General features: G+C 41.3%; 1 protein-coding gene across 1 annotated transcript; it reads left to right on the top strand.

Moving 5' to 3' along the window:
- The first annotated feature begins 4,928 nt into the window (after positions 1 to 4,928).
- On the top strand, positions 4,929 to 19,006 carry kpnb3 (karyopherin (importin) beta 3). Its single transcript, XM_008426567.3, has 26 exons — positions 4,929 to 5,104; positions 7,602 to 7,682; positions 8,142 to 8,334; positions 8,453 to 8,555; positions 8,633 to 8,729; positions 8,810 to 8,914; positions 9,446 to 9,568; positions 9,643 to 9,763; positions 10,179 to 10,266; positions 10,340 to 10,446; positions 10,543 to 10,667; positions 13,300 to 13,389; positions 13,473 to 13,646; positions 13,722 to 13,940; positions 14,021 to 14,104; positions 14,189 to 14,321; positions 14,427 to 14,548; positions 14,653 to 14,749; positions 14,917 to 15,089; positions 16,055 to 16,166; positions 16,268 to 16,323; positions 16,419 to 16,541; positions 16,626 to 16,845; positions 16,922 to 17,150; positions 17,315 to 17,456; positions 18,041 to 19,006. The coding sequence occupies exons 1-26, from the start codon at positions 5,027 to 5,029 to the stop codon at positions 18,125 to 18,127; spliced, it is 3,282 nt and encodes a 1,093-aa protein (XP_008424789.1). The 5' UTR covers positions 4,929 to 5,026; the 3' UTR covers positions 18,128 to 19,006.

The following is a 19,006-nucleotide window of genomic DNA, read 5'->3' on the forward strand; positions in this document are numbered from 1 at the left end:
GTGCGTGTGTGTGTGTGTGTAGGAGAGAGAGAGAGATGAAGGGGGCAACAGGGAGGACTAGGCATTTCTGTTTGTGCTCAACAAACTGTAAAGTTTCTCCAAAAACTGAGCAACCAGTTTTAGATTTAGTTGAAGATTTTGTGTTAAAAAAGAACTAAATTCATGAGATTTGCAGAAAGCAGATTCTCGTGTAAATCCATACTTTCCATATCTATACATGTATCCATACATAAGATCATTATGTGCAATGTTTTCTAAATGCTGAGAAAGAATGAATGGAGACTGATTATGTCTGATTCCATGAACTTATCAAGATAATTAATCTATAGATGTACTATCTCTGCCTCCTGCTGGAGTAAAATGTCTCTGCTTCAGCCTTTAGTTTTCAGAACAACAACAACATATTTATTTTCTTATTCTAAATACCACGCTCCGTATTCAAGAAGCTGAATTCCTGCTTTCATTTCTGAGTTGGCTTTCTTGTGAAGTGCACACCTTACGTTTGACCTTTCACCTGCAACAACTATGCTTTGCACCATGTCACTTCAAATTGTCCTCATCAGGCTTTAGACATAGTGAAAACAAACCTCTGCTAAATTACATGTAGCATGTCACAACTTAGCAATTCAAGGGATGTGACATCTTTTGCAGGGCACTGCATGCTAGATTTGCAATACTGTGTCTTTACGTTGACATATTCGTCAAAAGGTCTGTGTCAACAAGCAGAAAATATGACACTTTGTCTGAGACATTGGTCGGGCCTGGCTGCAGAATTGACTGTCAATCTGATAAGGGGGCAGCGGTGACCTACCGTTCAGAAATTAATGACAACAATAAATCATGTGGCAGGCTCGTTTGGCTCAACATGTGCGCAGTAGAGCATGAAAGACAAATAACACTTCCCGGCCTCATCCTCCGCTTTCACAGGGTGGACATCCATCTCTCTCAGCCTCAGCCTCGCCACAGCAGAGTCACCCCCCAGGCCCCCCACTCCTCCACCTTTGAGGATGAATGGCTCGTTTCTGTGTAAACTTCAGGATGACCTCCTTGGGCTGTGTTTTTACAGCGCGCCTGTCACCGCAGAGGCTAAAGGATTACAAGCATGGTGAGAGCTGAGCGAAAGTCGTGCTTTGACCAAGACTTCTCACGTCTTCTCACCCGACAGTTTGTCAGTTAAGCGAGTGAAAGTAATCATGGGCAACCACAGTTGTCCATGAATAGGTGAAATCCATGAATACTTGAGACCTCCTCTAAAAACCCTTGGAACTGCATATTTTAATAGTTCAAACACCAAACATACCTTAATATGCATTAATACGCACAGTGGAAACCATCTTAACACTATTGCAAATGTCTTCCTTACCTCTGCTCTTTAGAATACAACCAATCAGCACCAATGAAAATGAATGGCAGTCAGTGGCGTGTAAAGTAGCCTTTTTTCCTAGGGATTTTAGCTTCCCAAGCCACATTTTCTACGAAAAGATCTGCAAATAGGCAAATTTTCAATATGGAGTCACGTTCCACAGCAACATCCATGATAACTGAGCTGCGTAGCTACAGCAGTAGTTTGTTAAATTATTGCTTAGACTGTAAATACAGACACGTTCAATGGATTTTATTGTGGTTGTTTCTTGACTTTTAAGGAGCAACACACATCTGCCTTATTTGACATGTTCTTATGTCTTTCCTATGTTGAAAAGCTGCCAAGGAAAATGGTCCTCTGCATCATATTTGTACCTCAGTGAATCTGGAAGCCATCCATCTGAAAAGCACAAATCCTCTACTGGTTTTTGAGACCATAGGGCTGAAACAAGTCATCGATTAACCTGTTGATTATTCTGACAATTAATCGGATAAAAATATTGGCACGTTGCGGATTTTTTTCATTTAAGCCATTTTTTATACAATGTAAGAAATACATTAAAATACTGAAATATCCATTGTTATATGGAAAAAAGCCCATCAATCTTACACAGCCTCATTAGTCTATGATCGGCAGCACTGGAGGCATGAAGTGGCGTCCCAACAACTCGTAACCCCCCGCGTCAGCCCCCCTCATCTCCCATCTTTCAATGGACGCCTTGTGCTGCACATAGAGCCGCACTGTGAAGCAGATCTGTGTGTAACAGAGAAATATTGACTTTTAATTCTTCAAACATGCAGCGTACTTCGCGTTGAAGACTGGCTGTGTTGATCTTTGGAAACCCCTACGGCCACTGAGGTCCACCTTTCTGCGGGAGCTGTAAAAAACCCAGCTAGCAAGAGTCACACACCCACAATCGTTCACACATTCAGGTGGTTTCCACCGGCACAACAATATGCACAGTGAATCATAAATAAAAACTACATGAAATTTTGGGGAATGTTACGAGAAGTAAGCCCCAAGACCTTGACATGAAGTCGTTAAAAAAAAAACATCTGCTCTGCATCTGCCAGTGTGTCATTTTTAGATTTTATGTGTTGCTCTTCTTCTCGTTTGGAAATAAAAATGCAAAACGGCGCAACTGTGGTTTTTGAGAGCAGGTAGTTTGAGCTATTTTTTGACTTTGGTTGGGATCTCATGCAGTTCCAATCGCTGCCCATTAACCCTTAAAAGATTTCAGAGGCTGCAGAGAAAGCAGTCATACATTTAATCTTCACATTATTAGATAAAAAAAATAATAATAATAATAATTGTATATTTATGTGAAAAGACGTCATGAACGGCAATGCAATACAATCTGTTTAACCTCATACCACAATTTCTTAAGGTTCTTACTTTTACTAGGCCACTCCAGGATCTTTATTCTGGTCATTTTACAGGTGCTGCAGATTTTGTGTCCTTTTAAGGGGTGAATGCAGATTCAATGTGCTGAGAATTTCTTTAATCATATCTGCATCACCTTCTGCTGCTTCCCAAACACTTATTTCTTTGTTCACATGCTGTCGTCGAAACTCTGTTTCCTACAAGACTTACAAGAAAAAGTCTCAGTATGTTTGCTTAAACAAATAAAGGTCAAGCATCCCCTTAGAGCCTCCTATTTGTTTTGGCCTGAGTGAGCTAGAAAGGCTAAATGCTCAGCTTCCTGTGAATTACAAAATACAACTTCAGACTTCCGCTTTTTCACTTCAGCTCGTTGTGATGCCAGCGTCCAGCTGTGTTTCTGCAAACACTGAGGCAGGACTCAACATGAGGTTAAATAAACCCCATTCATGAATGGATTAATTTCAACTTTTATTGATTTATTTACCAACTCTCAAGCAAATACTTGCAGGGTTCTATGTTCAAATCTGAGACAATATTTATATTTTTATCTCAAAAAGATTTGAGAAAAAAAAAAACACAATAAATTCAAACCTGCTCACTCAGTTCTTGTTTTTAGAATCATTGAGTTGTACGTGGCATAATTATACACCATTCCTATGGTGATCAACAGCAGTTGCAGCATCATGCTGTGGCGATGCTTTTCTTCAGCAGGGATCAAAACTCTATCCAATCAGAGGTGCAGTGGATACCTTAGATCTAGAATGTTCTAGTCAAAGCCTAGACCTGAATCGGATTAAGAATTGATCTCCACAGACGCTTCACGTCTATATTTTTTGTGGAAGATACGAAGCATTGACTTATGATGTGAAATAAAAATGTGTGCCACACTTTTCAGATTTTGTTTAATCGATTAAAAATTCTGATAAAATACTGCAAGGTTCATATTTCAGACTGACAAAATGACTGATAATGTCTGCTCTTTGCAACCCTGACAGTGGATTTTAGACTCTACCACTACAGGGTGCTGTAGAGTGAGGCTGAATTGTTCAATAACACATTTTGTAGACACAGACCTTTTGATATGTTTCACATTTCTCTTGTTGGAGATGATTAAAATGCTCATAGTGACAGTAGATAATGTTAAATACTGTTAAACTTTACTCATATGATTTTCAAAATCAGAAATATCCTAGACACCTAAATAAACTAAGAGATTTAAGATCTATTTGAATGTTAAAGAAGGGAGTTTGTAAGTTTTTTTTTGTTTTTTGTTTGTACCAAGCGATCGGTTTTGAAAAGCAATTACAGGTAAGTGGCATATTTGAAGCATGATTTGCTACCATCTAGTGGATAAAAATATATAACATCATCTCCAAAAACCGTACAGGTAAAATTAAATATATTAGAATATTGTCTAATCCAAAATTGAGTTTCTCAAAACATTACATTGTTACATACGGCCATTAAGAAAGTTACCACTTCCTCCAGTCATTAGGATTAGAGATTATCTTCCTTTATTCAAAACACACCTGTTCAAAATTGATATTTCACTTTACACATAGATTTGAGCTGTTGTCAAATCTTGTTTTCTGTTTTGCTTGATTTGCTTTTTTAAATTAACTGTTTTGTTGATAATTCGTTTATTTGTTCTTCGTCAGGTGGCCTTGGGTTTTAGCAAGGCATCCTTCAATAAAATGTGTTATTTGTATTATTACAATCATGAGACGGTCATACAGCAACAATCTTCAGTCAGAGACCTTTTCAGATACGCTGAAAGACTGACCTCTATCTGAGATCCTTCTTGCCCACAATGACTGAAAATAATTGAATGATATGAATTAGATAACTTTTAATTTCCTTTTAGGATGAAAAAAATATTTTTTGAATTGAAGTCACAGATTGTATGTATTTTGTTGCGATTTCAATGTGTCTATTGGAGTCCTGGAGACAAATAACCAAGTTATTATCATATTAACACCATTGCATTCATGTTTTTATTCTCTTAGCATTGACGTAATAAACTCCCGCGCTTTGACAGTTCACTGGTAGCCAATGCAAACAATATATTCACGTTTCTGTGTTGCATAAGCCAATAAGGACAGAGAGTCCCTATTGGCCAATAGCGAGCGCCCGCTGCTAAGTCCGTGGTCCAATAGTTGGTGGGTAGAGTTGCTAAAGCCAGCCAATGGTGCGGTTTCTAAATTGTGCGACCAAAGCTGCGTCTGCCGGGTTCATTTCGCCGCTTCTCCACCCGGCTGGTCTTTTTTGGATCTAACCGCAATGGCGGAACAGCAGCAGTTCTACCTCTTGCTGGGGAACCTTATGAACGCTGACAACAATGTCAGGAAACAGGCAGAGGTAAGACGCGACACGGTTTTCCTTCTAGAAGAGTGTAGAAAACAAGCTAGCTGCCGATAGCCGTTGAGCTTGGCCGCGCGCTGCGAGCTCTCGCGGCAGACTCGGTAGCCCACGTGTGATGTGAACCCGAGTAACGGCCAGCTAATGGCTAACTACTACCGTGTTGCGTAGTTAATGTGGACCCAAACATGTCGTGAGGATGCTAGATATTTTATGCTGCGCTGGAAATGCGTCAGTGTTTGTCTTAGTGGCGCTAAGGAGCGCCTGTAAAAAGCGAAAGGAGCCCGTTTCTTATGTCCTAATCTCAAATCTCCAGCTGACAGGAAGTAGCGTGGAGCTAAGCGGCTACAACATCGCTTCTGCTAGCTTCGGTTAGCTCCAAGCACACTACTTACAAGCTAAACATGGATATTTTGACCCCATAGGTTAAAATAGGTCTATTATGATACACCACAAACCCACACATGGATGCCGTGATAATAGTCACATTATTCAAAGGGTGACATATGCTGGCATTAATTAAGTAAACGGCCTTTGGTGTTTTTAACTAAGAACTTGGAAGTTTCAGGACGTATCGTCCCTTTTCACTTCATTGCGATGATACTCATTAAGTCGGTTTGTTACTACTAGATTAGTTTGGCTGAGGATTTTGCTGTGCTTGTGACTAAGCTGGCCTGTTCCCTTTCTTTCCCCCCCACTCCCCCACACACATACACCATCACCATGAGCCTCTTTACCGCGGCAAAGCATTGTTATGCTTCCCTCCCTGGTAGCCGACTTTTGGATGAGGTAGTTGAATCTTATCACCCTCCCCCGTCACTGGGAGTCAGCGCTTTCCTTTATAAAGCACAGCCAGCCTGTCGCAATACTAAGCTCATTGGTATTCATCCCGGATGGAAACTTCCCCGTTCTGTCCTGCACACCATAGTGGGGAATTGATCCAGATGTCAAAACGCTAAAACTTATTTTAATAGATGTAAAATAACTCCTTAATATTTAGGTTTTAATCCTGTAGGTGAATGGAAATTGAATGATTTTGAATGTGCCTTTCATTTTTTTTATTTAAGCATGTTTGCTGGATTTGACTGAGTCAGGAAGCCTTTTTTTTTTTTTTTTGAGGATATGCAAAAGTTTAGTTGGTGTAATGTTTTGACCTTTACTCCAGACAAATGAATCCCTATAATAAAAAATTCCAAATGATGGTACAGAAATGTTGAGTTATTCAAAGAAATGGTGTGTAACCCAAATTAATCATTTATGGAAAATGTGAAAGTCTGCAAGAATGTTAACAGAAAACCAAAGTTGTCCTACTTGTGACTAAGACTGATGCAATAAGAAACTAATCAATAGCATGACCAATTTAAATTGAGCTAAGTAACTTTTTAAATACTTTATAATAGTTTTGATTGTGATGTTTTATTCTGTGCAGAATTTAAAGCTTTAGTCTGTGAGAGGGCAACCTGACATTATTATGCCTTTTTTTTATCATTGTATCACTTGAAAATGGTCACAAGACGATCACAATAAGTACCAGGACACTTAATCATCAAGCAAAATTGATTGTGAGAGGCTTAATTGTAACAAAGGGAAGTGACAGGCATTGTGCAGCTCATTGAATGTCGACTGCACTTTTTCAAGAATGCAGACATTAAATGAGTTTGACATGAAAACTCTTAGATACCTCGTAACACTGCAACTTGTCTGGCAACCAAAAATCATGTTTTTTTACTGGCGTTGCCCATTGTTTACACGCACTGTAATAGATACTCGCTTCAAAAACATTGCTGTTTGAAATTCCATGTGCTTAGTAAGGAATCTGATTTCATCACTAAAGTGTCGTCACACTGGTGCCTCTCCCTGTTGTTTGCAATGCAAACATATTCACTCTGCTGTACCCAGAAGTTAATCCTGTTTTTGTGTTTTTGTTCCCTTATCAGATAAAGTTGATTGAATTTACCTTATATTCCACTCATATCTTAACTGCATCTTCGAAGCACACATTCAAGGTACCACTGCATTCTCAAAGAGCCTCCAGTGTGCCTGCTATTCCCATTTGTTTTTAACCAGGCTAACTGCTTCAAGATCAAGCTAAACATGATGTAAATACAAAAAATAAAAAATATAAATGGCTCTTAAAGTTCAGGATCTGACTTATAAATATTTAGAATATTCTTACATCCCTTTAGTGCAAAAGAGAACAAAGCTCTACTAAGTTGAGGGATAAATTGGGCAAAAAAGGTTTACAGTTGCTTATATTATGAATAAATGCGTTAAAGTGGAATTTGGTTATCTAAGTCATTTCATGTCTGCTTTTTTCTGTTGTCAAACAGCTTTTTTTTTTTTTTCTTACATTGTTTCAAAACCAGTGATTGTCGAAGCTTTCGTCTGGCATCCAAGCAATGAAAGAAACTGGATTTCTCTTTCCCCAAAGAGTTCAAAGGAAATATGTCCGACTTATCGCTGCGCACTTTCTTCTTTATTTTCTTTTTCTTCGCAGGAAACTTACGACAATATCCCAGGCCAGAACAAAATCACATTCCTGCTGCAGGCCATCAGAGATGCATCAGCTGCAGAGGAGGTTTGTACATTAAATCCAAATGCGTCTGGTTGTTTCAGTCTGCAGCAGTGAGAACAAACCGGTGCTGTCTACAAACAAACGCGGTTATTAAAGTGTCCAGGGAGCACTAAGGGCATCTGAAGAATCCAGTTGTCACATGCGGGACCTCACCACAGCCTGACAGCGATGCTGCCTCATGACTCATCGTGTTACCATTTGGTTAAGTTGACTGTGACTCCACCAGCTGCTCTGCCCCTCGTGCTTCCTCCCTTTTCCTTTACCTCAAGGCTGATATTTTTAGACTTTTTAGAAACGGGAGCAGGCAGCGAGGTGCTGGGGGGAGTGACTCTGCTTTTTAAGATGTTGCAGCTTCTCTCAACCTTGATGATTTATGTTGCATGTATGCATTCCAGCTGTGTTCTAAATGAATTTACAAGTGTTGGGGTTTCTTTAGGTTGAGCTTTGTTTTTCTCTCCTCAGGTCAGGCAGATGGCGGCGGTGCTGCTGCGGCGGCTGCTGTCGTCCTCCTTTGAGGAAATCTATCCAGGTTTGACGCTGGCGATGCAGACGGCCATCAAGACAGAGCTGCTGTCCAGCATCCAGCAGGAGGCGTTGCCAAACATTCGCAAGAAGGTCTGCGACATCGCAGCTGAGCTCTGCCGCAACCTCATTGGTAAAGTCAACACCTTTTAAAATTTTACTCCACAAGCCAATTTGTCGTACATCTCGGTGGTCTGTTGATCAAATATTTTATCTTTTTACTGTATCTTTTTGGCAATTTTCAACTCTAGATGATGATGGGAATAACCAGTGGCCAGAAGTACTCAAGTTCCTCTTTGACTCTGTGAACTCGGATAACGTTGGTCTGCGAGAATCCGCCCTTCACATATTCTGGTGAGCTCCAGCTGCCTTCACCCACCCGTCCGTTCAGAAGGACGTCCCAGTGTCTGACGTTCTTCCCTGTGCTTTAGGAACTTCCCAGGAATCTTCGGCAACCAGCAGCAGCACTACCTGGAAGTTATCAAGCGCATGCTTGTTCAGTGCATGCAGGACCAAGCAAACCCACATGTAAAAACCCAGCGACATGTCTGCTGCCCTTTCAGTTTGACCAACAAGAGATTAAATGAGTTTTTATTCTGTGGCTCCAGATTCGCACCTTGGCAGCTCGGGCAGCAGCATCGTTTGTTCTGTCCAACGAAGGCAACACAGCTCTGCTGAAGCATTTTGCCGACTTGTTGCCTGGAATTCTGCAGGTAGGATTCTACACTCCATGTTGATGCATTTTTTTCCCCTTAATGTTCAGCACTAATTTTAGAGCAGCACAATATTTCATATTGCAAACTTTGTACAGGACTGCTTGAATCCTTGAAATGCTTTAATTTCAATAAGATGTTTTCAAGGTTTGTAAACTGTTTGATTTCTGTATGAAATCCTTGGAAGTGGTTGAAATTCAAACTGCACAGTTTTATAATAAAGTGCAATCTGAACATTTACAGTTGTAGCCAAATTTTTTAAGATGAATAAGATAAATTTGTTTTCACTGAAGTTGAATCAGACCAAATTTCTCTCTGCACAGCATCTTAAACCAGTCAATAATTTTAACATTAAATGCCTCAACCAAAGAAACGGCTAAAATCTGCAAAAAGAGAAAATCGGAACAAACTGAAATGCTGCCACCAGTGAAAATGTGTCAAAATTACAGGTGCTTCAATGCAATGATCTCACTGGTGAATATTTTCCTGATAGCATGAAGCTCAAACTAGCATCTGTCTTTTCGTGGTTAGGCGGTGAATGAGTCATGTTACCAAGGAGATGACTCTGTGCTGAAGTCTTTGGTGGAGATCGCAGATACGGCCCCCAAGTACCTGAGACCCAACCTGGAGGCGACGCTGCAGCTCTGTCTGAAGGTTTGGTCGCCCTGACGTCAGAAACCACATCAGACCCCGACCCATTTGCTTAACCCTCTGTCCTGTCCCCTCAGCTGTGTGCTGACACAAACCTAACCAACATGCAGAGGCAGTTGGCCTTGGAGGTCATAGTCACGCTATCGGAGACAGCAGCGGCCATGCTGAGGAAACACACAGCTATCGTAGCGCAGAGTGGTGAGGATGCGGTTCGTCGTCTAGAAGCAGTATTTTTTTAATTTTTTGTCTAAATTCTAGTGGAAATACCTTTGTACACTTGGAATAAGACAAAACTAACTTACTAAGTAACTCTTCAACAAGTAACTGAATATTTTTAAGCAAATTATTCCTTAATATTGATGTAGATTTTTTTTTTTTTTTTTTTTAAATGTTTTGTTCGAAGTAACATTTCAGTTGAACTAGAACTTTTTAATTCATGTCAAGGAATTACTGACTTAAAATAATTTTCTTGCTCAGAAGTTACTTGAAAGTTATTTTTATGTACTAAGATGCTATACAAAAACACTTTGTAAGAGTTTCGGGGGAGGGGGGGGTTGTTTTGTTTTTGTTGCATTGGTCTCATTTTCTCGTTGCTAAAACCCTTTAATCTCAGTTCCCCAGATGCTGACCATGATGGTGGATCTCGAAGATGACGATGAGTGGGCCATGGCTGATGAACTAGAGGATGATGACTTTGACAGGTAGGCTGCAGCTTCACCTGCAGTGCAGGAAGTGTAAATGGCTAATTTCTGACCATCTGTTGTTGCTCATCAGCAACGCTGTGGCTGGGGAGAGTGCCCTCGACAGAATTGCCTGTGGTTTGGGAGGAAAGATCATTTTGCCCATGATCAAGCAGCACATCATGCAGATGCTGCAGAACCGTAAGTAAAGCTGCTCAATGTAGATGTTTTTTTTTTTTTTTCAATTTAACATCTTAGTCTTGGCCTTAAGTTTTATTTGTTTCCATCTGTCAACAGCTGACTGGAAGTACCGTCACGCTGGGTTGATGGCTCTGTCTGCGATCGGTGAAGGTTGCCACCAGCAGATGGAGGCCATTCTCCAAGAGATAGTCAGCTTCGTCCTCCTTTTCTGCTCTGATCCAGTAAGAAACATTCAAGTCTCCATACGTTCGCCATGTGCAGATTGATAAGTTAATGGTGCTTCTTTTAGGGGTTACACTGTGGGTTTCCTGCTAATATGGTCCATTTAATTTTTAAATGGGGGGTCATTTTTATTGGCGTCTTAAGTTGTTCTGACTTCAAACTGTGATTTTGTTGAAGCAAAATACTGCTGCACCCCCTTTTTGGCAAGAGACTCAGGACAACCTAGAGTAGCGGTTCTCAACGTGGGCAGTACCGTCCCCCAGGGGGCGTTCAGAGGACGGTAGGGGGCGCTGGCGGACATTTTTACAAAAGGGGCGCGCTAGGATGCCTTTGGGGGGCGTTTGGTCAAAGATAAACTTTACACCTTAAATGCACAACAATGCCAGTTTAGACTTTGAGCAACTTGGTAAAACTGTCTTGTGTAACATTAAACCATGCTTGGCTGCAACTGTATCGATGGCAGCTCTCCTTCTATTCAGTGTTTGTTAGCTTCTGTTAGCTTCTTGGCGCAGCTCCGTTCTCCTGCTACTGGTAGCTAAAATCACGACACCCTCACTGTGTAAATGGGTTCATCTGAAAAATGAACCCATTTAAATAAAGAAATCAAGAAATCCCTCCATGGGTGATACTACGAAAGAGCGTTCATTTAATAGCGTTAACATCGGTGCTGTAAGTGGTCCGGTATGAAACAGGGATGATAGAACAACACAGCACTTTTAAATTTAAATAACCAGAATGCAGAAATTGTTTCCGTTGTTTTAAAAGGTTTATGTCGGTCTGCCTTTTCCCCATTGATATGTTTCCCGACCGCCCTGCACCTTAGGGGCTTAAAAAAAAGACGTTCACATTGCGCAAAACTCTGAAACAGGAGAAGCGGGACATAAAACGGAGCAACGAACTAGATGTGAATTATGGCATAAAAACAGAGAATCCGAACAGTGGAAAAAAAATCAACACATAATGTGAAACACATCATGTGTTGTTTAGGTGGCGCAGCAGGTGATGAGTGAAGATTACTGATGGTGAAAAAATGATAAAATAAATGTAGCAACAGGAAAGAAACTAACGTAGACATAGCAATAAACCAAGAGAGGATAATACTAATCAAAGGAAACTAAATGGAAATGAATGAAGAACAAAATGCAAGAATAAACTAAAACTAAAGTAAATGCAGAGGAATAAACTGGTATGGCAAGACCTTTCGAGCAATAATTAATACAGAGAACTGTATGGCAAGAATAAACGCACACTATTTCCAGATAAAAGGTAAAATAATATTGATAAAGTGCCATGGGTTTGTTGAGGCCACATCTAGTACTGAGAATAAATATATCTTACAAACCATAGCAGTAAATAACTTATCACTTATTTATGTTTTTAATTGGATTTGATATATTTATTTCTTCAATATTATTTTTTATGTCAGTGTTGATGTCATGAGGCTGATGACTCCATGACACTTTGAATTTGACTCATTAGGATTTGATTAAGAACCAGATTTGTTCTTTGCAATTTCTGTCCAGTAAAACTATTAATCTATAAATCAATAGACAGGTCTATATAAAGATTTAATCCATGTTTCTGTCTCATATTTGTATGGCATTAAAGGACCTGGAACTTTTGTTTTTCCACTGAAAGCTCTGGTTTGCACAATAAATGCCATGTGGGTGAAGTTTTATGGAAGATACTCTGATGTCCCATTCTCCTGAAGGCAGCACAGAGCTGCACCACCAGAAACCCACAGAAACACTGAAGAGAAGAAGAGTTATGATTAATGTAGTTACAGTTCTATCCATGTTTTAATGTTGCAGAGCTCAGTCGTTTTGAAAATAATTCAAGTTTAAACTGGCATGTTGAACATCTTTTATCTGGTCATTTTGTGGAATATTTAACAACTAGAAAATGGCACAAAATAAGAATATTTTTTCCACTCTGACTGCTGTTAGGCCTACCGATTTTAACTTGAATGTTCATTGCATTTTTCGTGGACACCTGAGAAAATAATTTCTATTCCCATGACCTTTTTGTTCTCTGGGAATTTATTTTTGATGATGAATACAGAAACAAGCATACAAATCAAAACATCTACAATAGTGATATTAATGATAAAATAATGGTCAGTGCAAAGTAGCCTGCAAATTCTTTGGTGGGGGGCGGTGAGGGACCTGGATAAAGGCTAGGGGGCCTTGGCTCAAAAAAGGTTGAGAAACACTGGTTTAGAGAAACCTGTGCCAGTGTTTTTTTTTTTTTTTTTACATACAGTTTGGACTGTATACAAACTATACACAAAACCAAACGTTTTGGCTTGCAGGCAAAAAACAGGCCACAAATGAGATTTAAAAAATACATATATATTTTTTTCCCCCTACAGTAAAATAAGCACGGTGGATTATACAGTGACATTTTGTTCAAATGTCTTATCAAAACGCACATTGTTCTAGTTTTCGGTTTTTAAATCTTGACAAGAATTTGATTTGCATCACTCTTCAAAAGCACATCGACTTTTACAGAAATAAATACTTGGTGTAATTAAAATTTTCCATTTCAATTGGTCTGAAAAATCTTGCCCAATTAAAAAAAGTCAATCCTGTGCTTTCTGTTGAGTTTGTCGTTTTTTTTCCCCGTTCTCAGCACCCAAGAGTCCGCTACGCTGCCTGCAACGCCATTGGACAGATGGCCACAGACTTTGCTCCAACCTTTCAAAAGAAGTTCCATGATAAGGTACCAGGGAAGACAATTAACTTCTGCAAATGTTTGTTCCCGGAGGAATAAAAAGTGAACTTGACGACTGCAACTTGTGGCAGGTTATCTCAGCTCTGCTGCAGACGATGGAGGATCAGAGTAACCCACGAGTCCAGGCGCACGCCGCCGCTGCGCTCATCAACTTCACAGAGGACTGTCCCAAATCCCTGCTGATTCCATACCTTGACAGCCTGGTGCAGCACCTCCACGTCATCATGGTGGCCAAGCTGCAGGAGGTAGTAAACGCCCCACTGAGTGAGGACCGTCCAAACCGTTTGAAGTCTTAATGTCTTTTCTCTTTTCGATGCCAGCTGATCCAGAAAGGAACCAAACTGGTCCTGGAGCAGGTGGTGACGTCCATCGCCTCTGTGGCCGACACGGCCGAGGAGAAGTTTGTGCCGTACTATGACCTCTTCATGCCCTCGCTCAAGCACATCGTGGAGAACGGCGTGCAGAAAGAGCTGCGGCTGCTGCGGGGGAAGACGATAGAGTGCATCAGTCTGATCGGTCTGGCTGTTGGCAAGGACAAGGTATGTTTCGGGGCTTGAATGTGTGAGCAAACTGCTTTCCATACAGCGTCAGACAACCCCTTTTGTTTGTGCTTTGCTAGTTCATGCCAGACGCCTCCGCAGTGATGCAGCTGCTCCTTAAAACCCAGACGGACTTTAACGACCTGGAAGACGACGATCCTCAGGTGGGAGAGTTCAATTACTGTTTGTTTTTTGTTTTTTTTGTGTGTTTTTTTTAGCTATTCTGACAGAATCTGTTTGTGCTTTAGATTTCCTACATGATATCAGCCTGGGCCAGGATGTGCAAAATCCTGGGGAAGGAGTTTCAGCAGTACCTCCCTGTGGTGATGGGACCCTTAATGAAAACCGCCTCCATCAAACCCGAAGTGGCTCTCCTCGACAGTAAGCAACCAAAACAAATGTTGTTTGTTCCCTTTGGAAACGAGTTCTGTTTTCTAATTTCATTTCCAAAATGAAGATGCATGACTGACGATGCGTTCACTGTAGCTCAGGACATGGAGAACATATCTGAGGAGGAAGGATGGGAGTTTGTGAACCTGGGAGACCAGCAGAGTTTTGGAATAAAGACAGCCGGCCTGGAGGAGAAGGCCACTGCCTGCCAGATGCTGGTGAGCAGAAAACCATTTATGATTCATGTGTGATGAGAAATTGTTGTTTTGATCAGCCTGATTGTTGCTGGTTTTCAGTTCTGTTAATAAGCTTCTTCTTCTAGGTGTGTTATGCCAAAGAGTTGAAGGAGGGTTTTGTGGAGTACACAGAGCAGGTGGTGAAGCTCATGGTTCCTCTGCTCAAGTTTTACTTTCACGATGATATCCTTTCTTAACCTTTAAAATTTCAAGTAATGTTCTTACTTGTTGTTTTTAGTAGGTGACTAGACTTGAGAAAACTTGGTTTCAAATATGTATTTGCTTAAAAAAATGAGATCAGGACTGTTGAAAACATAAAAATGGCAGATATTTTTCTTTAACCGTGTAACGTGTGAGAGTGGCTGCGGCCGAGTCCATGCCGCTGCTCCTGGAGTGCGCCCGGGTTCGGGGACCAGAGTACCTCACCCAGATGTGGCACTTCATGTGTGACGCACTCATCAAGGCCATCGGCACGGAGCCTGACTCGGACGTCCTTTCTGAAATCATGCATTCTTTCGCCAAGGTGAGTCTCGACGCCTCTGTTCCACCAACATGTATCAAAGAAACGAGTCGGGCTTTACCAACCTGGATAGGGGCGGCTTTGTTGCTAAATTATCCAGTAATTTAGCAACAACAAAGATATTTCTCTTCAATGTTTTTTTTTTCTTTTTCAGCAGTTAGATTGATGCAAGTGTTTCAGTGGGCCAACTTCTTTTTTTATTTTCTCCACTTAACCTTTCCCAGCATCCCTCAAAGATGTTCTATTTGAAACCAAAATTAACCTAGAGTGCTTTGTCATCCATTCCTGGCACGCCCCTAGATCTGATGCACAAGTGACATTCGAAAATGGAGCACAAAAGTTCCAGACAAAAATGTAAACTAAATTTGTGATGGATTCCTTTAACATTTTTACACATTAAAGTCCCAACCCCGGTTTTAAAGTAATCGCTGCAACGTGATATTCGCTTATTGTTTTTATTCTGGGAAATCACTGCTTTTACTTATTTTGCAGCTGGAATTTAAATTAAGTAAAAAATTAAGCAAAAAATATAGCAATGACTCCCCTGGCTAGTCCAGGGAAGTGAAGAAAAGATGACTGTCCTTCGCTTTTAGTATCTACCAGCCTCTTGCAAAGATTGGCGCAAAAGGGAGGATCCCATCAGTTTCAGTTTACTACACAACTCTGGTATTTGCATTTCTGAAACCCAGTTCAGAAATGCCCTTTATTATGCGTTTCCAGCGAGCTGCCTCCAACATGAAGGGTGCTTTATAGCTAAAATTCATTGCTTGATTGATTTTAAGTAAAACAAAGTTTGACATAACATTCTTTTGGATGAATATTCTGCTTTTTAATCGCATACTAATTCCTCCTTTTTGCCTTGAAGTGGAAATAAACACAATTAGCTTTATGGGGAAAGTTCTATAAGATCAAATATGCAGAGGTGTTGCTTGTGTGTTTTTGTTTTGATGGGCATTTTGTCTGTTCAGTGCGTTGAGTTGATGGGAGACGGCTGTTTGAACAACGAGCATTTTGAGGAGCTGGGCGGTATCCTTAAAGGGAAACTGGAAGAGCACTTTAAAAACCAGGAGCTCAGGCAAGGTGAGGCTGAACCAACCAGATGCAGTCTCCTGTTCTTAAAGCGTAGCGTGCGCTCCGAACTCCGTATCCACATGTGATGGGAAAATGTTTTTGCTTCACAGCCAAAAGACAAGATGAAGACTACGACGAGCAGGTGGAGGAAACCCTACAGGATGAGGTTAATATAACATTTATATTTTTTTTTTTTTGTGAGAAAGTGTAAAAGATTTTCTTCTGGACTCTTAAGTGTTTATTTTTTGACTTGATTTTCAGGATGAGAACGACGTGTACATCCTGACCAAAGTGTCGGACATCCTGCACTCTGTGTTCAGCAGTTATAAGGAGAAGGTTCTGCCTTGGTTCGAGCAGCTGCTGCAGCTCATCGTCCAGCTAATAGTGAGTCCTTTGTTGTTTCTGTTGAGCGTTAAATGTTCCAAACCTCAGCTGATTGGCTCTACTGACGCGTTTGCATCACTTCAGTGTCCCAACAGGCCATGGGCCGATAGGCAGTGGGGTCTGTGCATCTTTGACGACGTGATCGAGCACTGTAGCCCCTCCTCTTTCAAGTATGCCGAGTATTTCCTGCGGCCGATGCTTCAGTCGCTTTGCGACACGAGCGCCGAGGTTCGGCAGGCCGCTGCTTATGGCGTCGGGGTCATGGCTCAGTATGGCGGCGACAGCTATCGTCCTTTCTGCACAGGTAGGGAGATGCCAGCTGATCTCGACTTGTCGCCGCCTCTACGGCTTTTAGTTTAATGTTTGGCTTTTTGTTGCAGAGGCGCTCCCCCTGCTGGTCGCCGTCATCCAGGCAGCTGATTCTCGGTCAAAGGAGAACGTAAACGCCACAGAGAATTGTATCTCGGCGGTCGGGAAGCTCATGAGGTTCCGGCCGGAGTGCGTTAATGTCAACGAGGTTCTTCCCCATTGGCTCAGCTGGCTGCCGCTCAAAGAAGACAAGGAAGAGGCCGTCCACACGTTTGACTTCCTGTGCGACCTCATTGAAAGGTAGGCCTGTTATCCATCATCCTTCCACGTCTGAGTCTGTTAAGCCCTTTAAAACGGCTTAGAAGAGACAGTTTTTAAAATTTGGGTTTGGAAACATTTGGAGTATGACTCTGGAACACTGTTTGAAGTCATCAGGTCAACTTATGGACTTCTCTTCTCCACAGCAACAACCCAATTGTCCTCGGGCCAGAAAACTCCAACCTCCCTAAAATTTTCCTCATCATAGCTGATGGCGTCGCAAACGAATCTGTTAAAACTGAAGATGCCTGCACCAAACGGCTCGCAAACGTCATCCGTCAAGTACAGGTAAGCAAGAGCAATGGTCCTATAAGATCTGAGGGTTTTTTTTTTTTTTTTTTGCTTTCCTTTCTGGAAAAAAAGAAAACTAATTGAAAATGACAAAATATTTTCACAAAGTGGCTTTCATCATCCTTTCCATGAGTTGTGCAATGTAGGCTGCAAAAATTGTTTAATTAGAAGAGTATAGTCATCATATTAATCATATTAAGATGCACTTTTACCAGAACATTGTCGTTAAATTACAAGATAATCAATTTAATGAGAGTTAACTAGCTTAGTTGGGTGGCTGGTTCTTTGAAATACTCAGTTGTTGGCACAATTGTTTCAAAGTTCTGTTACTAAAAATATTTTGATGCTGGTGCATTAAAAGAAAGTATTTCCTTATCTGTAAACTCGATACTAAGGTATAATTTTAGTTTTTAGTTTTCATCTTGACGTTCTATTTGTTACAGCTTAAAACTTCATTCTCATATTATTTCTAGTTTCATTCTTGTAATTCTGCCTGACCCTACGTTCCTAAATGTTTGCATGGTTCGCATCTAACAGGGAGTATAAATGTAATCAGAAGTTGTTTGTTTTTTCCTCTCCAGGTGTCTGCAGGATTATGGACGCAATGCGTTTCCACCCTGAACGAGACGCAGCAGAAAGCCATCCAGGACCTCCTGAACACGGCCTGAACCTGGACCTGTCACCCTGTCATCTTCCTTTCTGTTCTCCAAAAAGCCCATGAAGAAACGTAGAGCTCCTGGATCTCTTCCATACACTCCCTGACCTCCCTCCTGCTCTGTAGTGTATGGATGCCAGATTCACCCTCATCTTCACCTTCGCCTGACTAACATAAAAAACCGAAGCTCAACTAACTGTTTGGGGGGGGAGCAGGTTAGATCTTTGCGATGGGAGGACATTGGCCACCAACCTTAAAGACTTTCTTCCGCTACTCAAGGAAGTGAGAATAAAAGTTAAGCTGTCGCCCCATCTCTTATCTGGACGCTTCCTTTCGAGCCATTCCCCCAACTTGTCTTGCTTCTCCACCCAGAGGGGGCTCAAAGTCACCCAACTCATTGGACTGCAGACACGAGGGTGGCAGGACATTATTCTGGACTGAGCTGCTCAAAGAGGTGGAAATGCACACTGGGCAACCACTGCCTGTGTCCTGTGAAATTTCTTTTTGTATTTCTTTTTCTCGTTCCGTGTTCAGAGTCGGCTGAAGGGGGGGAGGAATGGCCTCCGTCTCCCACGGTTGACCAGATGTATTTGAAAACGGCATGTTAAGTGGCTAGCTCAAGAAAATACAAATGGTTAGGTTATTTGCATCATTTGACGTCTGGGAAGCGGTTTTCCTTAATAGCCTTCACAGGAAGTTTGAACGGTTCCCGGACCCTTCGGGTAGCAGACGAAAGACGGGGGTGGTTCTTCAGAGACTCGTTCTGTAGTTGGTTGACGCCTCGAAGCAAGTTGACTGTAAAAAGAGTGCGACCTTAACTCCCGACCTGGTTTTGACCCTTTGCAGTCCTGCAGATGTGAAATGGAAACTACCAATAAAATTACATTGAGGA

The sequence above is a fragment of the Poecilia reticulata genome, chromosome 2, assembly GCF_904066995.2.
Source record: "Poecilia reticulata chromosome 2, P_reticulata-male-v2, whole genome shotgun sequence".
NCBI classification, from domain to species: domain Eukaryota; kingdom Metazoa; phylum Chordata; class Actinopteri; order Cyprinodontiformes; family Poeciliidae; genus Poecilia; species Poecilia reticulata.

Excerpts from the sequence above, each read along its gene's own strand:
- kpnb3 (XM_008426567.3), top strand. The coding sequence starts at position 5,027 with ATGGCGGAACAGCAGCAGTTCTACCTCTTGCTGGGGAACCTTATGAAC. Across the intron at positions 13,647-13,721 it reads TGGTGGCCAAGCTGCAGGAG|CTGATCCAGAAAGGAACCAA; the intron begins GTAGTAAACGCC and ends TTTCGATGCCAG. Across the intron at positions 14,549-14,652 it reads CCACTGCCTGCCAGATGCTG|GTGTGTTATGCCAAAGAGTT; the intron begins GTGAGCAGAAAA and ends TTCTTCTTCTAG.